The 20628-nt window shown below is 35.2% G+C and overlaps 1 protein-coding gene and 1 long non-coding RNA gene across 2 annotated transcripts in view; one reads left to right on the forward strand and one right to left on the reverse strand.

Annotated features, from left to right (window-relative positions):
* Nucleotides 1-2611: 2611 nt before the first annotated feature.
* The window catches only part of tmtopsb (teleost multiple tissue opsin b), a 30366-nt gene continuing 12349 nt past the window's right edge, over nt 2612-20628 (reverse strand). The window contains exons 3-4 of the mRNA XM_052595462.1: nt 16484-16717; nt 2612-4167 (exon numbers count right to left, since the gene is read on the reverse strand). Coding sequence (XP_052451422.1) covers nt 3892-4167; nt 16484-16717 — 510 coding nt within the window. The 3' untranslated portion in view covers nt 2612-3891. The remainder of the gene's footprint in view (nt 4168-16483; nt 16718-20628) is intronic.
* On the forward strand, nt 5235-8166 carry LOC128012886 (uncharacterized). The gene is made up of 5 exons (XR_008183203.1): nt 5235-5467; nt 5589-5661; nt 6527-6596; nt 7427-7601; nt 7698-8166. It is a non-coding gene; the product is annotated as an uncharacterized LOC128012886 (long non-coding RNA).

Below are 20628 nucleotides of genomic sequence, written 5' to 3' on the forward strand. Positions count from 1 at the left end.
TAAATCTTCCACACAAATACCAATGTGCACATACTACCATACACAGAGGCCAAGGTGAGTGTAAAATTGTGTGACTGTTATGTGTGAAGTTAAAAATAAGTGACAGGACTGTCAACAGCTCAATCTTACAGGGTAAAGACTGGAGACACAACTCAACAGTTGTACAGACTCTGACTGACATAAACACCACACACACACACACACATATATATTCACACAATTTTCTAAACATCGCCTATATATATATATATATATATATATATATATATATATATATATATATATGAATGCATTGTGTGAAATCTCTGTTTAGCACACTTGTCTGGAAATATGGAGTATGCACCTAGAAATGAAACTACTTATATTCCCTCCACATTAATTCTGCACATTTCTTCTTCCAAATGCATTTGCTGCATCTGATGACCCATCAACAACTACTTTTTCCAAGAACTGTTTCTGTCTTTCAGTATTTCTCTCTCCCTCTCCGTCTCTCCATCACCCTGACTATTGATTCATCCAGTTCAGAGAGAGATTTATCATACTATGGTGTGACTTTCCCATTTTCAAGTCTCAAATCAGATCCCACTACATCACACTGTTATGACAGAAACTAAGAAAGCAGACACACGGAAAACTTTGTCACAAAGACAGATGACGTGGATGCTTTACCCTTTGCATTTTGGTCTGAAAGAATAGGAAACATTACTCATTTTGCAGAAAAGAGGATATCTGAGAAACTGTTTGACAGCTTAGATTGCCAATGATTTTGGCAAAGCATTCTGGAAATTTCAATAGAGCACAAACTAGAAATATGCTTTTCTCTGTTGTACAAATTGTATAAAAGGCATTGTGGACATCAATCAAACAAAAGCAGTAACCACAAATTTTTTATATCCAGATATTTTTATTATTAGCATTAACAGAGAGATAGAGAGAGAGAGAGAGAGAGAGAGAGAGAGAAGCTTTGGTAATACAGATGTATGCTAGCACACACACTTGCACAAACAGATGTATAAACGAATTAGTGATCGTCTGTCAAACAGTCCAGTGCTTTTAAACATGCAAACACAACAAAACTATAAAACAAAAGCTCTGAATTGGAGACCACTATGATGTATAGCATCATTTGGAGCATGCCAGAAAAATAAATCAGAAAGAAAGTAGCAATTTTAATCTTATTTAGAATGTACAAAGCGAACTAGAATAAAATAAGCTAAAAAAAAAACAAAAAAAAAACACCTTGATTCTTACAACTGGACTGTAACAAATGTAGTTATTCATTGCGGTCCAAAAATTGCATTCACTGCTGTTCATTTGCATATTTATGCATTTCAAAGTGCTGTTATCTAGCATTTCCATATGTATATAGTGTTCTCACTTCATGTACAGAAGTTTTGCACAACGTCAGCTTTGCACTATGGCAACTTTTAAAAATGGGTCACACCCCTTCATCTAGATATGGCCTCATAAATATACTCACTAATGTTCTCACGAATAAATCACAATTTTTTATTTTATTTTATACAAATAACCCTAAAAATAAACACTGTACTTGTAATCAAACTTTCATATAAATGTCAGTTTGTTCTCACAAATCCAACTCTTGTAAAAATACTTCATTAAAACAGATCTTTGGCTCTAATCCAAATGTTTGCTTATGTAGATTATGGGATTTCTGGGTAATTCTCCATTACTAGAGTATATGAGCCATATGAGAATTTTATAAAAAATACTAATAAAATAAATACAATATACCATTCACTGTGAAATGTTTAAATGTCTTTGACAAAAAGGAGTCTTATGCTTACCAAGGCTGTTTCTATTTAATAATAATAATAATAATAATAAGAAGAAGAAGAAGAAGAAATGTAAAAACAGCAAATTTACAATTTAAAATAAATATTTTAATATGTTTTTAAATATAATTTATCCCTGTGGTGGCAAAGCAAATTTTCATCATTACTCTAGTCTTCAGTATCACATGATCCTTCAGAAATCAATTTAATATGCTGATTTGATGTCCAAGAATCATTTCAATGTTGCAAACATAACAGTTAATATTTTTGTGGAAACCGTGCCAACTTTCCAGAATTGTTGATGAATTAATTTATGTGAAAAAAAAAAAAAAAAAAACTACTGCCCCTAAGCATTTGATTAATATTATAAAACTGGGTTTTTGACACTGAATGATTATTTTTGGTTTACCTCAACAAGACGGTACTAAAGAAAGATATGCACAAAAATGGAAATTAAAATTGATCAGCAAAAATATGACACTAAAACACTTACAATAAGAAATGCTTTTGATAAGTCAGAAAATATAGTCTACGTCTTTCAAATCTTTTTCAGAGTCAGTTTATGTGATTCACTAGGTTATAACAGAAATAAATCCTTTTTTGGTGTTTGATTGTGAAAGTTGCTGCAGTAGTAAACACGGATCCTCTGATAGGTACAGTCACAGCCCCGTTACGGACCCCGGGGCCAATCCCACATTATTCAAGTCTTGAGGAGTCAACAGTCTGCTCGTTGCTGAGAAGCCTGTCCTTCTGATGCCATACAAATTGAAATATTGATTACAAAACACCAGAATCAAAACAAAACAAATCGAAAACACAGAAACAAACACTATAATTTATTAAACTGAAATGAATTCCATTGTCAACAGATTCTGTTGCAGGTTTTGGCTCCAAGGCGTCATTGCTTTATGATACTGTACGTTATAGTTTATGAAATCTTTTTGGCTTTTAATGATTATTTCCTGTGTGTGTGTGTGTAAACAGTATGATAAACCGGTTTTAATGGGATGGGTGCCTCCAGCAGATTTTGGATAACGTGCCAAGGAAATTATGTATTTCAAATCAATGATTTGCTTATTTACTTGGAAATACATTTGCAAGGATATGGAGAGCTATTCCAGGATTGTTTTCATTTGCTAAGCAGTTTTAAATGTTATACAACATCTGTTAAAATAGACAGAAAGCTAAAATAGAGCTTACATATAAATACTTGTAAATTGTTTTTCAAAGACTTTTGCATTGCAATTGTTATTAAAGGGGTCATACATTTCACATTTTTTTCCTGAGGTCAATTAATGTTAGTCAAGTTTTCTTACAGCTCAAAACAGGTTTTATATCCTCAAACATTTTAAGGGTTGTCATAAAACAAGTCCAGCTGAAATGAGCTGCACAAACTTGTTGATGTGATCAGGGTCCTTGATAAAAATAAAGTATTAAAACACATTACCAAGCACGACGTTCGGTGGATATTCTTCATATCTCACTCTACTTGGAGAATTAGTTGACAATGAAAAAGAATTACTGCTGTATAAATGCTGACAAGTTAAATGTATTTTGAGTCTTATGTTCAAGACTCCACAGATTCTCTTTTAAGATTGATGAGCAAGTTATTAAATTTCTGTATTTCAAATGATATAACGCCTTTAAATTTAAGCAACATATATCCCATAATGGAATAATTCACACAAAAAAGAAAATTATCTGAAAATTGACATTCTCAAGCCCCCACCCCCCAAGATGTAGATGAGTTTGTTTCTTCATCTGAACAGATTTGGAGAAATGTAGCATTACATACAGTACTTGCTCTCCACTAGATCCTCTGCAGTGAATGGGTGCCGTCAGAATGAGAGTCCAAACTCCAGTTCATCGCTTGGTCATCTAGCAAAAACCAACATCCATTATCAAGATGTTTTTAACTTCAAAGAGTTGCATCTGGCTAAAATGCACACAACTGTCAGTGAGGGACGTGTCCTAGTTCCACATTCCTTTGCAAGACACACCCACTTATCAATTATTTTTCCTCTTTATGCATTCCGTGACCTCAGTCACTTCTAATTCCACTGTATTATTATCAGTTTGGCTTGACTGTATGAGCTCAACCATTGTAGTAGGCCACAAGAGAGACAACAGGTCTGCTGTTGCCCTGGCCCGCAGCAGGAGATGGATTCTCTCCCTCTGAGGAAGTTTTCTGCCCTCCGCTGTTAGGAGCAAAGATATTAGGATGGCCAGCTGTGGCCACAGCAAAGGTCACATTCTGGCCGTTGGCACGTCGCACTGTCCTGAGAGTTCTGGTGACTTTGGAGGAGTTTTTGAAGCTGGATCCTCTCTCTAGGGTGGTGCACATGATGAGCGCATGGAAACATCTGCAAAACTGACCCACAAAGACAGATTGAAAGAGCTGGGGTTACATTTCTAATGCTTAAAAGGGATAGCTGACGCACAAATGAACATTCTGTTAGAATTTACTCACGCTTATGTAGTTCCAAACCTGAATGACTTTCTTCTGTGGGAACACAAAAGATGATATTTTGAAACATTTCTTACTGTAAAGTTGTTTTGGACTCCAGTGACTTTAAGTGTATGGACAAAACATCTCATGTGTGTTTTTTTTTACTGTATATATATATATATATATATATATATATATATATATATATATATATATATATATATATATATATATCTTCTTTTGTTTTCCACAGAAAAAAGTCAGTCATTCAGGTTTGGAAAAACATGAGGTTCTTCTTCGTGAAAAAATTGTAAAGAGTAAAACAAACCAATTTCTGACCTCACTGGGAGATGTTTGAAGACAACACATATCATGCCATTTTGCTTCTCAAATGTATCCTAAATTAAGAACATTTAGATATTTATTCAGAAAAACTAGGCAAAAATAAGAAAGTTTATACCTTAATATCTTCATTTAGGATAGATAGATAGATAGATAGACAGACAGACAAAACCACCTTCACCATAAAATGTTCTGACAGATCCAGCCTGCCTAAACTTTGAAGAGTGTTTTATGAATACTGGAAGGTGCAAGTGTTTGTCCTAAAAGTTCAGAAACTCAATTTCTGTAACAGATACTCTTATTTTAACCTTAACAATGACCAAGCAATATATTTTGCTCCAAGCAAAACCATTTACAGCAGAATGAAATAAGAAAATGTTTGTGTGGCCTTGGCTCAATAGCACCATCAGATTGGAACACGATTTCATGCAAGTGTTGAGTAAATGAATGGCTAGTCATGAATTGTTCCCTCAGAAGAGGAGTGTAACTAATACACCCTTCAAAATCCTCTCTGACACAACATTGAAAACAGATTTTAAAAATGTATTTCGATCTGGAAATAAAGTTTAGGGCTTTAGGTTAGTTTAGGGCAAACACAGAAGCATTATGACATAAAATCAACAAGAAAGATGTCATTTGTACACTGTTAAAAATTGCTGTTAATTTACGTCAAAATTTTAACAGTATAAACCTGTTATTTTAAAAAGCAGTGCTTACCTGTTTATTTACGTTCGGTGAAATGACCTAGATAAAATGTAACGTTATTTTACCGTATTTATTGCTCGAAGGAAAGAAAACAGTACTTAACAGTATTTTGGGAACAGAAAGCTGCAGCGAGCACATGGGGATTTTCATCCGTCTTTATATTGTGATTTAACCGGTGAGTGCACCTTTGCCTTGCTCCTTTCACACAAAATACACGTCTGCAATTGCAAATAACTGTGCAAATAACTTTGATAAGTGGATGCTGAGGCTGTAACTGTTTAATATGTCCATTTCAGTGCTAAAATCGTCAACGTTCCAACGGCATCATAGATTGGAGCTGGATAGATTCAGATATCCCCCGATTACAAGGTGAGTTTAATTAAACATGATATAAATTCTGCAAAGTAAGCCTTTAACACAATAGCAACGAAGTAATATTGATGTATCTGTAACACACTGAAATTATCGTCTTCTCGTTTGCTAATTTTAGCTTGCTATCTTTTAATTTAATGCCTAATAGTGTATATTAGACAAAACGTTGATTTCAATAACGTTGTGCTTGCGAATTTGGGTAAGCTTGTTCTTCTAATTTGTACATAACTGTATTCCGAGGGAAGTTTTTCTTAATAGTGTTGTCGTTTTGTTACTTTATTGTTGGCTGTATTTTGGATTGCTTCGATCCAAGTTGGCTTGATAGAATAAGTTACGCGATATAATAATCAGTAAGAATAATTCATGTTGATTTATTTTGCGTTGTTGGTTTGTATTGCAATGTTACTTTACCCAGTACAGTAGGCCAATGGCAGTTTTATTTTTGTGGAGATTTTCTTTTGTTATTGTTGAGATTGTTTGAGTTACGTTTTTTCGTTCCCAAAGACAGTCCATTTTGACTTGTCAGCATGTTTGGGTGTCAGTTATGCGGGCAGCAATGCAGTACTCCAATGGTCTATGTGAAGCACATGAGGATTCACAGCAATACCCCTAACTTGTTTCTTCATTGTTGCATCCAGGACTTTAACAGGAAATTTGCTAAATTAGCAGCTTTAAAATCACATCTTTACAGACAACACAATGACAAATGTGATACACTAACTCAGTTTTATTCCCATCTTAAAGTCCACATCATTGCACCATTGAAGTCCACTATATGCAGATAATTCCTTAAATATTTTTCATCAAAAATATTGTTAGTGTATTTTGTCTCTGTGTCCTCATCATTGTTACTGTTTCTTAGGCATCTTCCACTGCAGCTGATGTAGAAAGGACACTTGAACTACCTTCAACTCCTCGACTGATACTCTTTGGTATGTATAGAACTATATGAATGTATAGTCTATTTTATTACATAAGCCATTAAGAATGTTTTTTCTGTATTTCAAAAAACATGGTAAATGCTTCTGTACAACACTGAAAGGGACAGGTCACACAAAATAAATATTCTGCTATCTTTTACCCACACTCATGTCATTCCAAGCCCTTAAGACTTTTATTCATCTTTGGAAAACAAATGAATATATTAATACAATTCTTTCAGCATTTTTGTTAATCAACTGAAAAAAAAAAAACTTTGATGCTTCAAAATGTTTCATAAATTTTTGTAAATGTATGAATTTTATTTGTTTATTCGTGTATAAACATTCATCATTGAGCATACAGCAAATAAGCTCAAACATGCTTGCTTGACATGAGGTTTGTTCTGGTCTGTCAGGCTAGCGCGTTTGAGTTTCCATTTAACCTGGATTTGACTGGACTTTTAATGAACAGAAATGATGAAAGAATATTAAAAATAGTTTCATTTGTGTTTTGAAAATGAAAACTCTTTGAAAGTGAGGGGGACTAATTAATTACTTTTTTTTAACCCTTCAACTGTACTGAGCAAAGATATTGAGTTAAATAAATCATAAAAATTGCAGCAACTATTTCACAATACACAGTATAATGCACATGTTGACTTCAGTGTCTGTCCAGACCAGTCCACAATCAGCATTTTGAAATGCATATGTTATGTTAAAAGAACAGGGCTTTGTGACTAGGTAAAATCATTTCAGTTTCCCTTGCATTTGTTTGCAATCTGGCAGTAGAAAATTAGTGTTATATGACTGTCTGACATTGTTTTTTCTTTGAAATGTTTTAGGTGAAAAACCAGGAAGCTGCATTCATAAATGGATGATTAGTTTTGAGGGGCAAATAATCTGTGAGGGCATCCAGCCAAGTTTTCTGTCTGGACTTGCTGCTGTGTTTTCAACTTTCTACAATTTCAATGTGGAGTACCAAGCTGAGGCTGCATCGACGTTGGAATTTATTCAGAGGTTAGATGCTTAGAATCATATGATAATTTCTATTCACATTCTCGTTATGTAAAATTTTACCCACACTAATTCTGAATGTATGCATTTGTTTTTCAGGTGCTTCATTGGAATAAATCCTGAAAAAGGCACCAAGGGTGGACAAGTCCTATCAAAGCGGACAGGGAAGGTCAGCCACAAAAAGAAATCAGTCAACACTCGGGTTGCCAGTCTACTTAAGAAGCTAATGGACTTTGAGTGGGACTTCATATAACTGAACTCACTCATCCACTGACATACCACACACACCGTACACATACTCTTCACACATGATAAAAACATGTTTTTAGTGTTAGTCGCACAATTTTTTCAGGTGTTCATTCTTGAATACCTACATTTTGACTTCATTCATCATTGAATTATTTCTTCATTCAGTAACTCTTATTCACTAATAATTTAGTAATTCTTATTCTCTCAGCAGTTCGCTAAAGTCACACATTTAGTTTTTTCTAATGTTATGTAAATTATTTGTTTATTCTGTTAAACGAAATTTTACTCTGAGGCTTAAGTTTTAGTTATTCCACTTGCATCAGCCACTAATTTTGAGAATATTTTGTGATTTAAAGTGGCTTTTTTTTCAAGTTTTAATAAAACAAATTTGAAGTTACACTTTGTGTTGCATTTTTAATGTTTCAAAGGCTATATCTGTATGTTGTATTAAAACATGGTTTTATAGCAAGACTTCAAAGGGTTAATTCATTAATTAAAGAAATATCTAGAAAAACAATTCCACCTTTTTTTCTTAGCAGTGTGTAGTTTGTAGTTTACAGTTAAAAGAAAAAAAAACATCAACTAACTGTTAATGCTTTTGACAGTAATTTATTGTTAATTTATAAAATAACAGCTTTATGCTGTATTTCCAAAAACAGTAACAAACTGTAAATTTCAACAACAGCAAGACACTGTTAATTTAACAGTAACTTGCTGGCAACTGTGCTGCCAGTTACTTACTGTTTTTTAACGGGACAATTTTTAAGAGTGTAGGTCATTAAAAATGATAATTCAATTTAATTCAAATGTATTTATATTCAATTAAAACAGTAATATATATATATATATATATATATATATATATATATATATATATATACACACACAAAACATCATTTAAAAAAACTTAAATCTACAAAACACAGAGGAAGATTTCACCCCTTGAGAAAACGTAGTATACTTAGTATACGTCCATGTTCACTGTATACTTATAGTCTACTACATTTCCTCAGAAGATGCCAAGAGCCGCAGGATCGTGTTTTTTCAGGTCAGCTTCTTTGTATATCATATACAAGAAATATTGCTGTATTAAAAGATAAATGCTTTTTTTGATACTCAATTATCAGAGCCAGAAAACTGAGAGTCAGAAAGAGACAGACGACTGAAAGGGTTTAGATTGGGGTCAGGAGTTCACGGTTAATGGTTGACTGCAAATACACACTTTTCCCAAGACAATCGGCTTCACTCAGCCTATTAATGGCCATTCTGTGTTCTGCTAGCGCTGATGGGACGCAATCATGCATGACCATGTCCTCACAAAATCTCTCCATGAATCCACTTGTCCTACCAAACATCTCCTTATGTTTGTACTGACATGGATGACCTGTAACGTAATCAAACTGTTTGAATCTTAAAATCTGTCTCATCGTTGTCAGCAATCACAGGTGTGCACTGCACTTTTTTGGTACAGAGGACAGGTGAGGAATGTGATCCGGTTAAGGTGGGAGGAATGAGTCTGTAAATGGATTCAGATCCACACACTCATTACAGGGGCTGGCAGGAGGTCTGGCGAACCCCGCAGAGATGACGAAGGTGGCACAGAAGGTGGCTGTGCATGTGGACATGCTGTAGGACAGTTAACACAACTATCTGCCTGGGCGTTTGATCCAATCAGATTCAGCACATGTGGCACTTTGATTTAGCACGTTCACTAACTGAATTTACTTGGATTATATGATATTATTTTTGATGATTAGTATGTGTAATCTGTTCATGGGTAAATCAATGCTTCTGGTCAAAAGCAAATTAAGCTCTAGTGCCAGTATTTGTGGCAAAATGTTTGTTACCACAGGAAAAACGTTTGACTCATGCCATAGTTACAATAAGACAGCTACAATGGAAGTGCACAGGGTAAATATTGAAATGTGCACAGTTTATATCCACATTTACTGTATTAATATAGCCACAGGCACCCAACTTCTTAAACATTTATATGATAGCCTATGTTGACAGATTTAAACTTAATTTTCATGACACTAGAAAAGATTTCTGCTGATGTGACACCAACAGCAATAATGTCTGTAAATATTCAGTTCATGTCTCACCAAAAAGGATTTTAACAGCTTCACTGATTAATAAACATTTCTTATGGATGAATTCATGTAAATTAAATGACAGAAATACAAGATGCTAATTTAATTTTGACATTTAAAGGAAGATGGCATCTTTACATTAATTGTAAGTGCGTTAATCATAAAATTAGTCTAGGTAAAAATAGTTCACTCAAAAATTTAAACTCTGGCATAATTTACTCCCCGTCATGTTGTTCAAAACTTGTATGTCTTTCTTTCTTCTACATATTTCTTTAGATATTTTGAATATAATGTGAGTAAATGCAATTTTTTTTGCTGACCCTAATGTGCTTCCAAACTTTTATGACATCTTCTGTGTGATGAACAAACATATTTTACAGAATATTGTTAACCATATACTTCCATAGTATTTTTGTCCATATACATTTTTAGGGTTACCTATTTTCTTCCAAATTTCTTATTTTAAGTTGCATATACTTTAAGACAAAGTCAGACAGGTTTGGAACAACAAAGATTTTAACTTTTAGGTAAACTGTCTATTTAACTTGTATGCAAAACACTATAAAAAACTCCTTTAAGGAAACAAGTCTAGAAAAAATGTGAGAGCAGTACTCATATTTATTTTAACGCATTCATCAAATTTGCTTTATTTGTTAAACAAGCCAGGGATGGAGGACAAGTAGAACTTTTGTGAACAACCGACCTAACAATTTTACAGAAACCAGGAGAGCGCAGAATCTGTGTGGGCCTGCAAAAACCCTTCCACATTTACACTTAGTTGCATGTTCCCCATGATGAGAACATCTGATATCTCCAAGTGAGAAAATTCAAATCAAAAATATCTTTGCAATCTTGAGCAGTCGGGGTTCAGGGAATCATTTTCACCTCTGGCAGATAATGAGCAATAATTTCAGTGTGTACTCATGCTGGATCAGTGAATGTTTAGTTGGCCGACTGCAGTCCAGATCTGAGAGGATTGCTGGGTAGCAGACTTTCAAGCGGATGATGGTCTGGAATGGAGATGATTAACTCTCTGTGGGGCACTGAAAAGCTTGGAAGAGCAGGACAGAACATCCTCGCCAATTACGCTACACCTGTTCACAGGTGGTCCGGAATAACTGATCCCACTGCTTGGAAGAACTGCCTGTCTCTCTGGAAAGCTCTTAATTCTGAAGCTGGCACTGTGGGTCTTATTGTTTCTTACACAGTGTGCGATAATGTGTCTATTTGCAGTAACCTTTCACAAAATAATAATAATAAACAGAGCAATTCAAGGAGGGATAATTCAAAATGAATATATTTGGCTTGCTTTGCAATAAAACATTGAATTATCCTAAAATAGATAGTCTTAATTAAAAATTAAAATGGTGTAAGATAATCAGACTTGTACTGAATCTTGTTTATGGCAAGGAAAAAAAAGATAAAAGATAATTTTGTATCTCATAATTTAGACAGTTTTTCTCACAATTCTAATAATTGTGAGATATTAACTCATAATTCTATGAAGAATTGAGATATGTATACTTGCAATTGTGAGAAAAAAGAAAAAAAAGAAGACAAAAAAAGAGTTTATGAACTGCAAATCTTTTTCTCAGAATTTCATGCTATAAACTCTGAATTGTGAGAATAAAAGTCAGAATTGAAACTTTTTTTTTTTTTTATCCTGTGGCAGACACAAGCTTCCATAGATTTTTTTTGTTTTCAAAAAATCTCTTGTATTAATTTTTCAGTCTGCCAGTTGGGCTTCTTGTTTTAAGTATAAGCCTCACTAAATTATACTAATTAATTAAATAAAATATGAACAGGAATAAAATAAAAACAGTCAAATAAAATAATAAAAAAAACTAATTCATGATATTTCAACTAAATAAAACACACAGCTTTACTTATATTAAAATGTATATACTGTTTTAAGAATGCTTTAAGGATGTTTCTACTGGAAACTGAGAAAAAAATTGTGAAAATATTTTTGTGGTGCAACTGACACATGCTTGCTAATGAACAAGGGAGGTTTTCAGCATAATGATGATTCCTCCAAGTAGGCCTATACATTGTGCTCTTAATAAGGGAGAAAATGCGAAATGTGCTAGAAAATTCCTTGCATCCCAAAAAAGGGAAAGAGGAAGCATCGTAAATGTAATTACCACATAGCATGACAGCTCCTGAACCCCGGTGGTATAATAGTACTGTTATTTACTCACGGGCTCAGGAACTTCGCAGCTCTCTCACATTCCAAAACTCACTTACTTTTTCCGGGACTCTTCCATTTTTCTGTCTTTCAATCTCCACCGGTCATATCGACACATGCCGAGTAGATACTTGAATCTGTACAGCACTTTAAGTCTTCAACTCGCCTCAACTCACAGTTTCCATGGTTACGGGCTGGGAGGAATTGAAGACTGAAAATGACATACAGGTGACTGGTGTCTCCTCCGACAGGCAAAACTAGTTTCTCCAAGTCTTCATCTCCGCTCTTATCACAAGCAATTGTTTGGGACAGAAGCTTAAACCCATACAGAAGAGAAGTGCACAGATATTACAAACACAGCTTGTTCACATGTACACAAGTTCAGAAATAATAATAAAATGTGCATCTTGTATCAGGTTGATCATATAAGAGGTGCTTCTTTGAAGGAAAAGTTTCTTTGAAACTACTACTTTTTTCACAGTCCTTGAACAAACACAAAAACTACAGCATTGAACGATTATATTTTCTCAAATGGTTTGTGCATTCTTCCAAACACTTGAACATAATTGCATGCATAACTATTTGATTGTTTTGTCCAGCCATAAACTGCTGGAATTCAAATCAGCCATCAAAGCTGCACGGGATGGAGTTGAACAGCCATTTTAATTATTACATTATTTTCAGATTTTTAAAGTCAAACTGACAAATTTAGGAGGTTAGTTGAATTAATATGCATTTTTACCTCAAATAGGATGGAAAAATGGTTTTGAAATTCAGTCCCATTTTCCCTCTTCCCAGCATGCACTGAAGCTTGAGTAATCAATATGGTTGCATTATTTGGCCATTTGCCAGTTTAATTCACATCATTGAAGCTGATTTTCCATCAACTTAATATGATCAAGGTGTATGGCTTTCATGTTTGTCCACGTCATGAGTGTTCTTATGCGGTTTTCAATAATTTACTCTCCACAAAATGTACATTCCATATAGAACATAAAAAAGAACAATTTAAAACTAAAAGTGTACATGGAACACATTTCAATCCACGAGGGATAGATCACCCAAAAATGAAAACTCTCATCATTTACACACCTTTATGTATTTCCAAACCTGTCTCATTGACTTTTTTTTTCTGTGCGATGATAACCAAATGGTAACCAATCATAATTCCAATATATGGACAAAAAGAGATATTTAATGTTCTACAGAAGAAAAAAGGTCATAAATGTTTGGAATGACACGAGGTTCAGTAAATAATGACAGAATTTTCATTTTATGGTTGAACTATTCTTTTAAGAAACTTTAATTACTTCAAGTCACACTGGCATACTTGTAGCAATAGCCAACAATACATTGCATGGCTCAAAATTATTCATTTTTTCTACCATGTCAAAAATCATAATAGCATATTAAGTAAATATCATGTTTCATGAAGATATTTTGTAAAATTCCTAATGTAAATATATCAAAACTTAATTTTTGATTATAGTAATATGCATGTCTAAGGACTTCATTTGTACAGCTTTAAAGGCAATTTTTTCAATATTTTGATTTTCTTTTTTCTTACCCTCAAATTCCAGATATTCAAATAGTTGTATCTCAAGCCAAATACCCATACAGTACATCAATGGAAAACTTATTCATACAGTTTTTTATTCGTTTTAAAAAATGTATGCTTGTGACTGATTTTGTGGTCAAGGGTAAAGTTTAGTTTCAATTTGTGGCATCTTGACATTTTAAAGTTAAATCAGTAAATTTGCATAAAAAATAGATGAATTTAATTAGGAAATGTTGCCTTCAGTTTTTGCCTTCAGTTAATTATTTTTTCATTATGAAAGGAAACATATGAGCCGAAGGGAGGTTGAAGCTTATCAGCAGAGTACAATTCAAAACCGATTCAAAACCAGTGATAGAGAAATGCAAATCCTTGTTCAGGTCCTCTCCCCAATGAAAAACTGAAGCTGAGAACCTGATTTGAATATTACATCTCAATGAAAATTTCAAATGGTAGTTTAAATAATATGTTCTGCGGATGTCAGCCTTGTAATTTTTCATTGCATAACCCATTAAAAGCTTATAATTTAATATATAATGGCCTGAATTAATGAGTTGAGTGACCTTGATAGAATCTTATTTATTTATACGATTTTTCCTTCTCATTTGTTTCAGCCCCGGTTTTGTTCCCCAAGTTCAACACAGTCCTTATATTTCACATTCTTTATACATACTTTAACTAATTAGTTTGTGTGATCTGTGCTGTTAAATACATTTTAAAATAAGGTGTTGATAATGTACTTTTGGGAATGACACCCCAACTGAAAACCTTGCTAAATATGAGAGAACTCAAGCAATACTGCAGTCAGTGTGTCCACTTCTTATTAAAAAAAACATTAGATTATTTTTGTTAAAGACTAAATATAGCAATGAACTGAATGAGCTCATTATAAAAATACAGTAGCAACAAAAGTATAATTACAGCACCTAAGCAGGATTAAACTACGTTTAACCTTTCTCAAAACTGACATTTTCTGTCTTTTCCCCAACCACTTGTGACTCTGAAGGTAATTTTTAGCAAAAAAGGTAAGCATTTTCTTCCAATTAAATTCATTTTTAAGTGACTTAACCATGTTCAAATGTATAAAAAAGCATGTGCTGCATTTGATGCAAATAAACACAAAAATTAGGGATGCACCAAAATTTCGGCCACCGAAAATTTTCGGCCGAAAAGACCCGATAGACTTTTATCACCGAAACAACACGGCCGAAATGTTGTGATGACGCAAACAGAAACCGCGACCTGCATGTGCACCTGCATAGTGCAGACCACGAGCTCCACGCGACATTCACTTAACACCAGTGAGAACTTTCTCTCTCTTCGTATTCCTTTATTCGCAGCACTAAAGCGTCTCCTAACAAAGAGATTAAGACGGACCACGAAGTAAAAACAAAGAAAAGTACAGTCTTATAGAGTCTGTTAGCACACGTCTCATTGAGATCTTTTCGGATCCTCTGCACTTCATCGCGAATGTGCTTGATCCGCGTTATAAAGACCATTACTTGGATGCGGAATTAAGGCAGCGCGCACGAGAAATGATCCAGGCCGCGCTGGATGCGGAGAACCCTCGTGGAGACGGAGAAGCGCCAAGTGCAGGAGACAGATCAGAGCGCAGAAAAAAAGACTGGTCTCTGCACCAGATGAGGGGCATGCACCATCGTTGTCTGATATGTTCAGTGGAATTCTGCAAGAAAGTGCCTCAAATAATAATACGTTGGCTATTTTGTTCTTAGGCTACTATATATACACACACACACACACACACACACACACACAAACATACATACATAATATCAGATTGTAGCCATACTTATGCTTGATTTCTGCTTTAATTTGATAAAAATGTTTATTTATGCCCTGGCCCTATTTAAATACACTCTCTCAAATATTTCTCAAATGTCAGACAGATGACAAGCTCAACTGCTCAACAGCTAGATGGTTATCTGTCTGAAGTCCCCATCCCCAGAAGTGATAACAGTCTTGCCAACTGGAGAAGTAATGCACTTTCTAGTCCTACATAGAAAAATTTCAAATGCACTTCACCTAAATGCACTATGTTTTTATGAGAGAACTGTTCATTTTAAAACCTTTCTGCAGGCCAGTAGGCCTGTATATTATTATTAAATATACACATGAGTGGGATACATTTTTAGTTTGAATTTTATTTTCTACTGTGCATTGTTGCAATGTGCTTAATAAATATTTACATCATTTGTAATTATGTATTTTTATGTTTTTTTTTTTTTAATAAGTTATGTAATTGTAATTATCTTTGAAACTTTAATATTAATTTATGCAATTGCAATGTCTTAATTTTAGTAAAGTTAGTACACGGTCACAGCAATAAATGCAATGGTACTAATAATTGGCATAATTTCTTTCGGTGTTTCGGTTTCGGTTTTCGGCCTTGGTTTTCTCTTTTTCGGTTTTCGGTTTCGGCCAAGAATTTTCATTTCGGTGCATCCCTAACAAAAATCACATGTAATATAATATTCATATCATAGCCATCCACTACAGGTTGATCATATGTCATCTTTTTCCCAGACACGTCAAAGCTGGAATATAAAAATGGGATTAAATGGCCAGGTTTTGGCTGATTTACCTCAAGTTTTCATGGTTGCTGAAGATACTGACTGAAATGTAGTTTGACCAATTTCGTGCAGGCTATTGTCCAAACTACTAGGACATATTCAGGAAAAAGAAGACGTATAGTCACCCTATGTTCACTGAAGGACAAACAAGCATCTTTACACACTGATTGAATAGCAGTTAAAACTGATTTTTTTCTGTTGGCACCCACCTGTTTGTTCATGAAGATGTAGATGATGGGGTTTATGACAGTGCTGCTCTTGGCTAACAGAGAAGGAACGATGCTGGCCGCTGCCGTGACTAGGCCGGGACGCCCGAATGTCGCCAGCAGGGCCATAACCCCATAGGGCAGCCAGCACAGCAGGTAACACACCACCATGGTGACCACCATGAAGAGAACACGCTGCTCCCGTTTTCGACTCACCGCTGTATTGATCCTGCTCATCTTTGTGATTTTGATGGGGGAAAAGGAGAGGAAAGAAAAATAAATAAGATCTGAGAAACATGGCATCATACTGGACAGCTACGTCACTTTATCCAAAGTAATAAAACTGTACATGCAGACATTCACAGATTAAATGCCTCATTGAGCGTTTAGCATATAGCTTCAAGCCAGTCTGGCAGAAATGGATACAGCCATGAAATCGATCGCTCTGGTCTGTAATAGACCCTTAAACACAACAATGGGTGAACAGAAGAGCCATTAGACGATGTAGAATTGCTTACTGAGCATGATGCACCATTTTCTCAGTATTGTAACACTTTGTCTGACAGCCGCTAAGTGCTCTTTTGCAGGCACCCAAGAGCTGAGAGTTGCTACTTTGGTTGAACTTTAGTCCCTGAAGTTTGGTGCAGTGGTCTTCTGCAGTGTAACCTCCTCTGAGACTTCAATGTGTATGTGGAATAAACTCACCTCAAAAAGTCATTTTCTTTATCATCTCTTTCAGAATTTCTATGGAATAACAAACGTATATACCACGGTGCAAAAGTTTGGGGATTTAAAAAAAAATGTATTTAAAAAATGATTTTCAAAAAGTTTTTTTAGTCTACGAATGACATTTAACACACCATTTGGTCCCACATCAGAAATTACCTAACAAATATTTTTTTTTGTTTTAGGAGTAAATGGTGTAAATTCACTATATTTTGTTAGAAAATGGAGTGCAGGAATGCACATTTAATTCTAAATATGTAATAATATCTTGAACGTATGAGCTTTAAACAAGTACATGTATCTAGGCAAAATACTCAAATCACATTCTTCCTGCATTCAATAACTTGTCAACGCAACATCATTAATGTCAAAACACCACTAGTTCTCACATGTATGTGACTACCATTCTGAAGACACTCACAGCAAGAGCCAGTGACCGTTCCGTGTTGTCACACCTAAATAAGTGTCTATACAAGTGAAATTAATGAAGATGGATGGAAAGGAGAGAAAGTATGGAATGGAAAGTAGCCCCATTAAATTGGGAATAATTCACCTCTACTTTAAGCCACATTTTCTCTCATATAACTTAATGATCAGAGTCATACAGTGCTTTGAATTATATCCTATACTTCAAATTAGAACATGAACATGTCTTCCTCATGGGTCTGTACTTCAAGTGTGTAATGGCTGAAGCCCTGCACCCAGAGGATCAAAACTGTGCTTTGACTAAAAGCTAATTAAGAGCAATGGAGTGGAACAAGTGTGGCACTTTACTCACAGGTGGTCCTCGCAAGACACCCTCGTTTCCACCGTCCACCTTGAGGAGAAGCCACAACTTGACAAATTATTACTTAGCAGAATGTCAGATCAATGTCAAGTTGCTAATAGGCTCCCCATTGAGTTGCGCCACAGTATTCTGGGTCTTTTTTTAGTGGCCACATTAAAAATAAGTCCTATATGCAGAGAAGGGCAACACTCAGGGGTGCAGGCTGTGAATAAAATGGTCTGCAAGGTGTGAAGGCCTGTGGGGGAGTAAAGTCGTGGCGGCAGACATCACCCGAGGCCACGGCCAGCGGCACATCTGTGGACACACTTCCAATTAAAAGTGAGAAGATGTGACGGCTGTTTGAGATGCAACGCTGAGGTGGGTGGACAAAAAAGGGCAGTTTATAACCCCGCAAGACATCCACAACTTCCACACAATTTAAGTTTGACTGACAGGTGGAAACTTCACGGTCACATTAAAAACAGGATACCGTGTAGAGATGACTGAAGATGGACAACCTCAGATGTGAATCACAATAGGAGAGAGTGTGTGTAGGTGTGTTTCCGCTTTCCATAATCCTCAAATGAATTCCAGTAATTACAGCACAACTCCTGATGAACCATTATTGCTAGGGAATAGCAATTACAAGCAGCTATTTAAAAGTGCAGAGATGCTAAATGGATTAAACAAATAAACTGTGAAATAGGACAGAAAATAAGCTTTGGGAACATTATAATAATCGCACAGAGTGTGAAAGCATATGCTCAATCAGCGTTCAAAACATTATTAGCATAAATAAACCATTTTTTCCCCCTCCGAGAAACCAGATTGAATAGATTAACAACTAAAATGCACCGAAATCTGATGACATCCAGAACTGTCAAACTTCTAAAATGCGCCTGGAGAGTCACAAACTGCAAGAGTCCACATAGGTTGCATCATTAGAGCAGGCGAGTGCATGTAAATCCATGCGTTTTCTGCTGGTGTTGTGGTAATGAGATTCTCCCCTCTGGGTGCATGTGAGCCCTGCAGTCATAAGGTGGCAAACCCAGCAGGATGGAGCGCTGTGAAGGAGATGCTAATGCGCGTGGCAGCTCTTGTGGATGCCAGAGAGTGTTTGGTCAAGGAGGATCCTGTATGTGGGTAGGTGAATGTGAAACATCATGTGGCTAGAAAGATTCTGAAAGCCGTTTGGCTGCGATCACAGCTGAGACCTTTAAACTTAACTTTGTTTCTGGAGATCTCAGTCTGGTCTTCTCTGATACCGGAAAAACAACAGTCCCCATTAGAAAAAGAAATCAGTCTGTCAGCAGTCAAGTGCAACGTGGGTAAATCTTTCAGTTCTCTGGTGAACCTGATATTCTGCTGATATGGTGAAGGGTTTAATTCTAAATACTTAAGCGAAATGGTGACGGTCCTTAAAAGTTTTTTTCTGGGCTGCTGTGTCTTTAGAGTTACTGTAAGAGAGTTGTGAACATCAGTTCGCGGTCAGTGTTGAATGTGATGAAACGGTTCCAGAAAATGGTAAGAAATGTCTTTCTATCAAGTTGAGCTGCATGCAAAAACAAACAAGTAGGGTTGCAAAGGGGTGGGAAATTTTCAAAAAAAGAATTTCTGTAAAGTTTCAGATTTTATAAATTATTACGATTGGACAGTATTCAGACAGGGATCGAATTGGGAGAGAGAGGGGTACAAAAAGGTCCACGAGTCAAGAATCGAACTCAGGATGCCCAAAGCACAACAATGCTACCCACAAGGCTACTGGAATCAACCTTTTTGCAATCTTAATCAATATTAGCCTTAGAAATGCTCATGAATCCTTTCTACACATATACAATATTATTAATTTCATACATAAAGCCATTAATTGCTACTGTACCAGTCTAAAAAACAATAGTTGAACAGTAATATAAAGATATTGTAAGTCTGTTTGCATGAAGTTCATGCACAGTTTTGTTATCATCAAATAATTTCTCTGAGCATGGTATAGTTGGCAAATTACAGTAACCTCACATCAATTATGAAAACAGATGCATCTGTTTGATGATAGAAATGTAGTCATTAATTAAAAATAGCAATAATTTGGCAACTGAAAAGCGGGCCCACACACATCTACATCCACAGGAGATTCACAGAACTGGAACACCCTTCATTCTCAAAGTTTTACACATCCTCCAACCCTTTCACGCTCGATTATTACATATTTGGGCTAACTTGATTATGTTTTCAGCTACCAATTATAGAGTAGTACACCGATTAGCACATTTTACCATGCTTAAATCCATTCTGCATATTTCCCCATAAATCAACTCAGAAAATAATCCCCAGATCCCCTCTGGGCCTGTTAATCACTAAAGCCTATAATGGGAAATTTTATTTGTCAATAAAACTTTGACATTTGTGACATCGGCATTACAAAGACGCTATTTTCCTCTACATCCCCACAGGACCCTCTTTAAGAACCTCTGCCCAACATTTTACTTAAGAATAGAGAAGTGCAAGTTCTAAAGTGTTTTTTTTTTTAAATACTTTTAATTTAGGAAACATTTGTTTATACAGTGGTTGGTACAGTACAAAAGTGAGACTACTAGTGAAAATGCTTATATTTAGATTTTTAGATAGAAGTTCTAAATACACGTTTCAAAAAATAAAATAA

The sequence above is a fragment of the Carassius gibelio genome, chromosome B24 (genome assembly GCF_023724105.1).
Source record: "Carassius gibelio isolate Cgi1373 ecotype wild population from Czech Republic chromosome B24, carGib1.2-hapl.c, whole genome shotgun sequence".
Classification (NCBI taxonomy): domain Eukaryota; kingdom Metazoa; phylum Chordata; class Actinopteri; order Cypriniformes; family Cyprinidae; genus Carassius; species Carassius gibelio.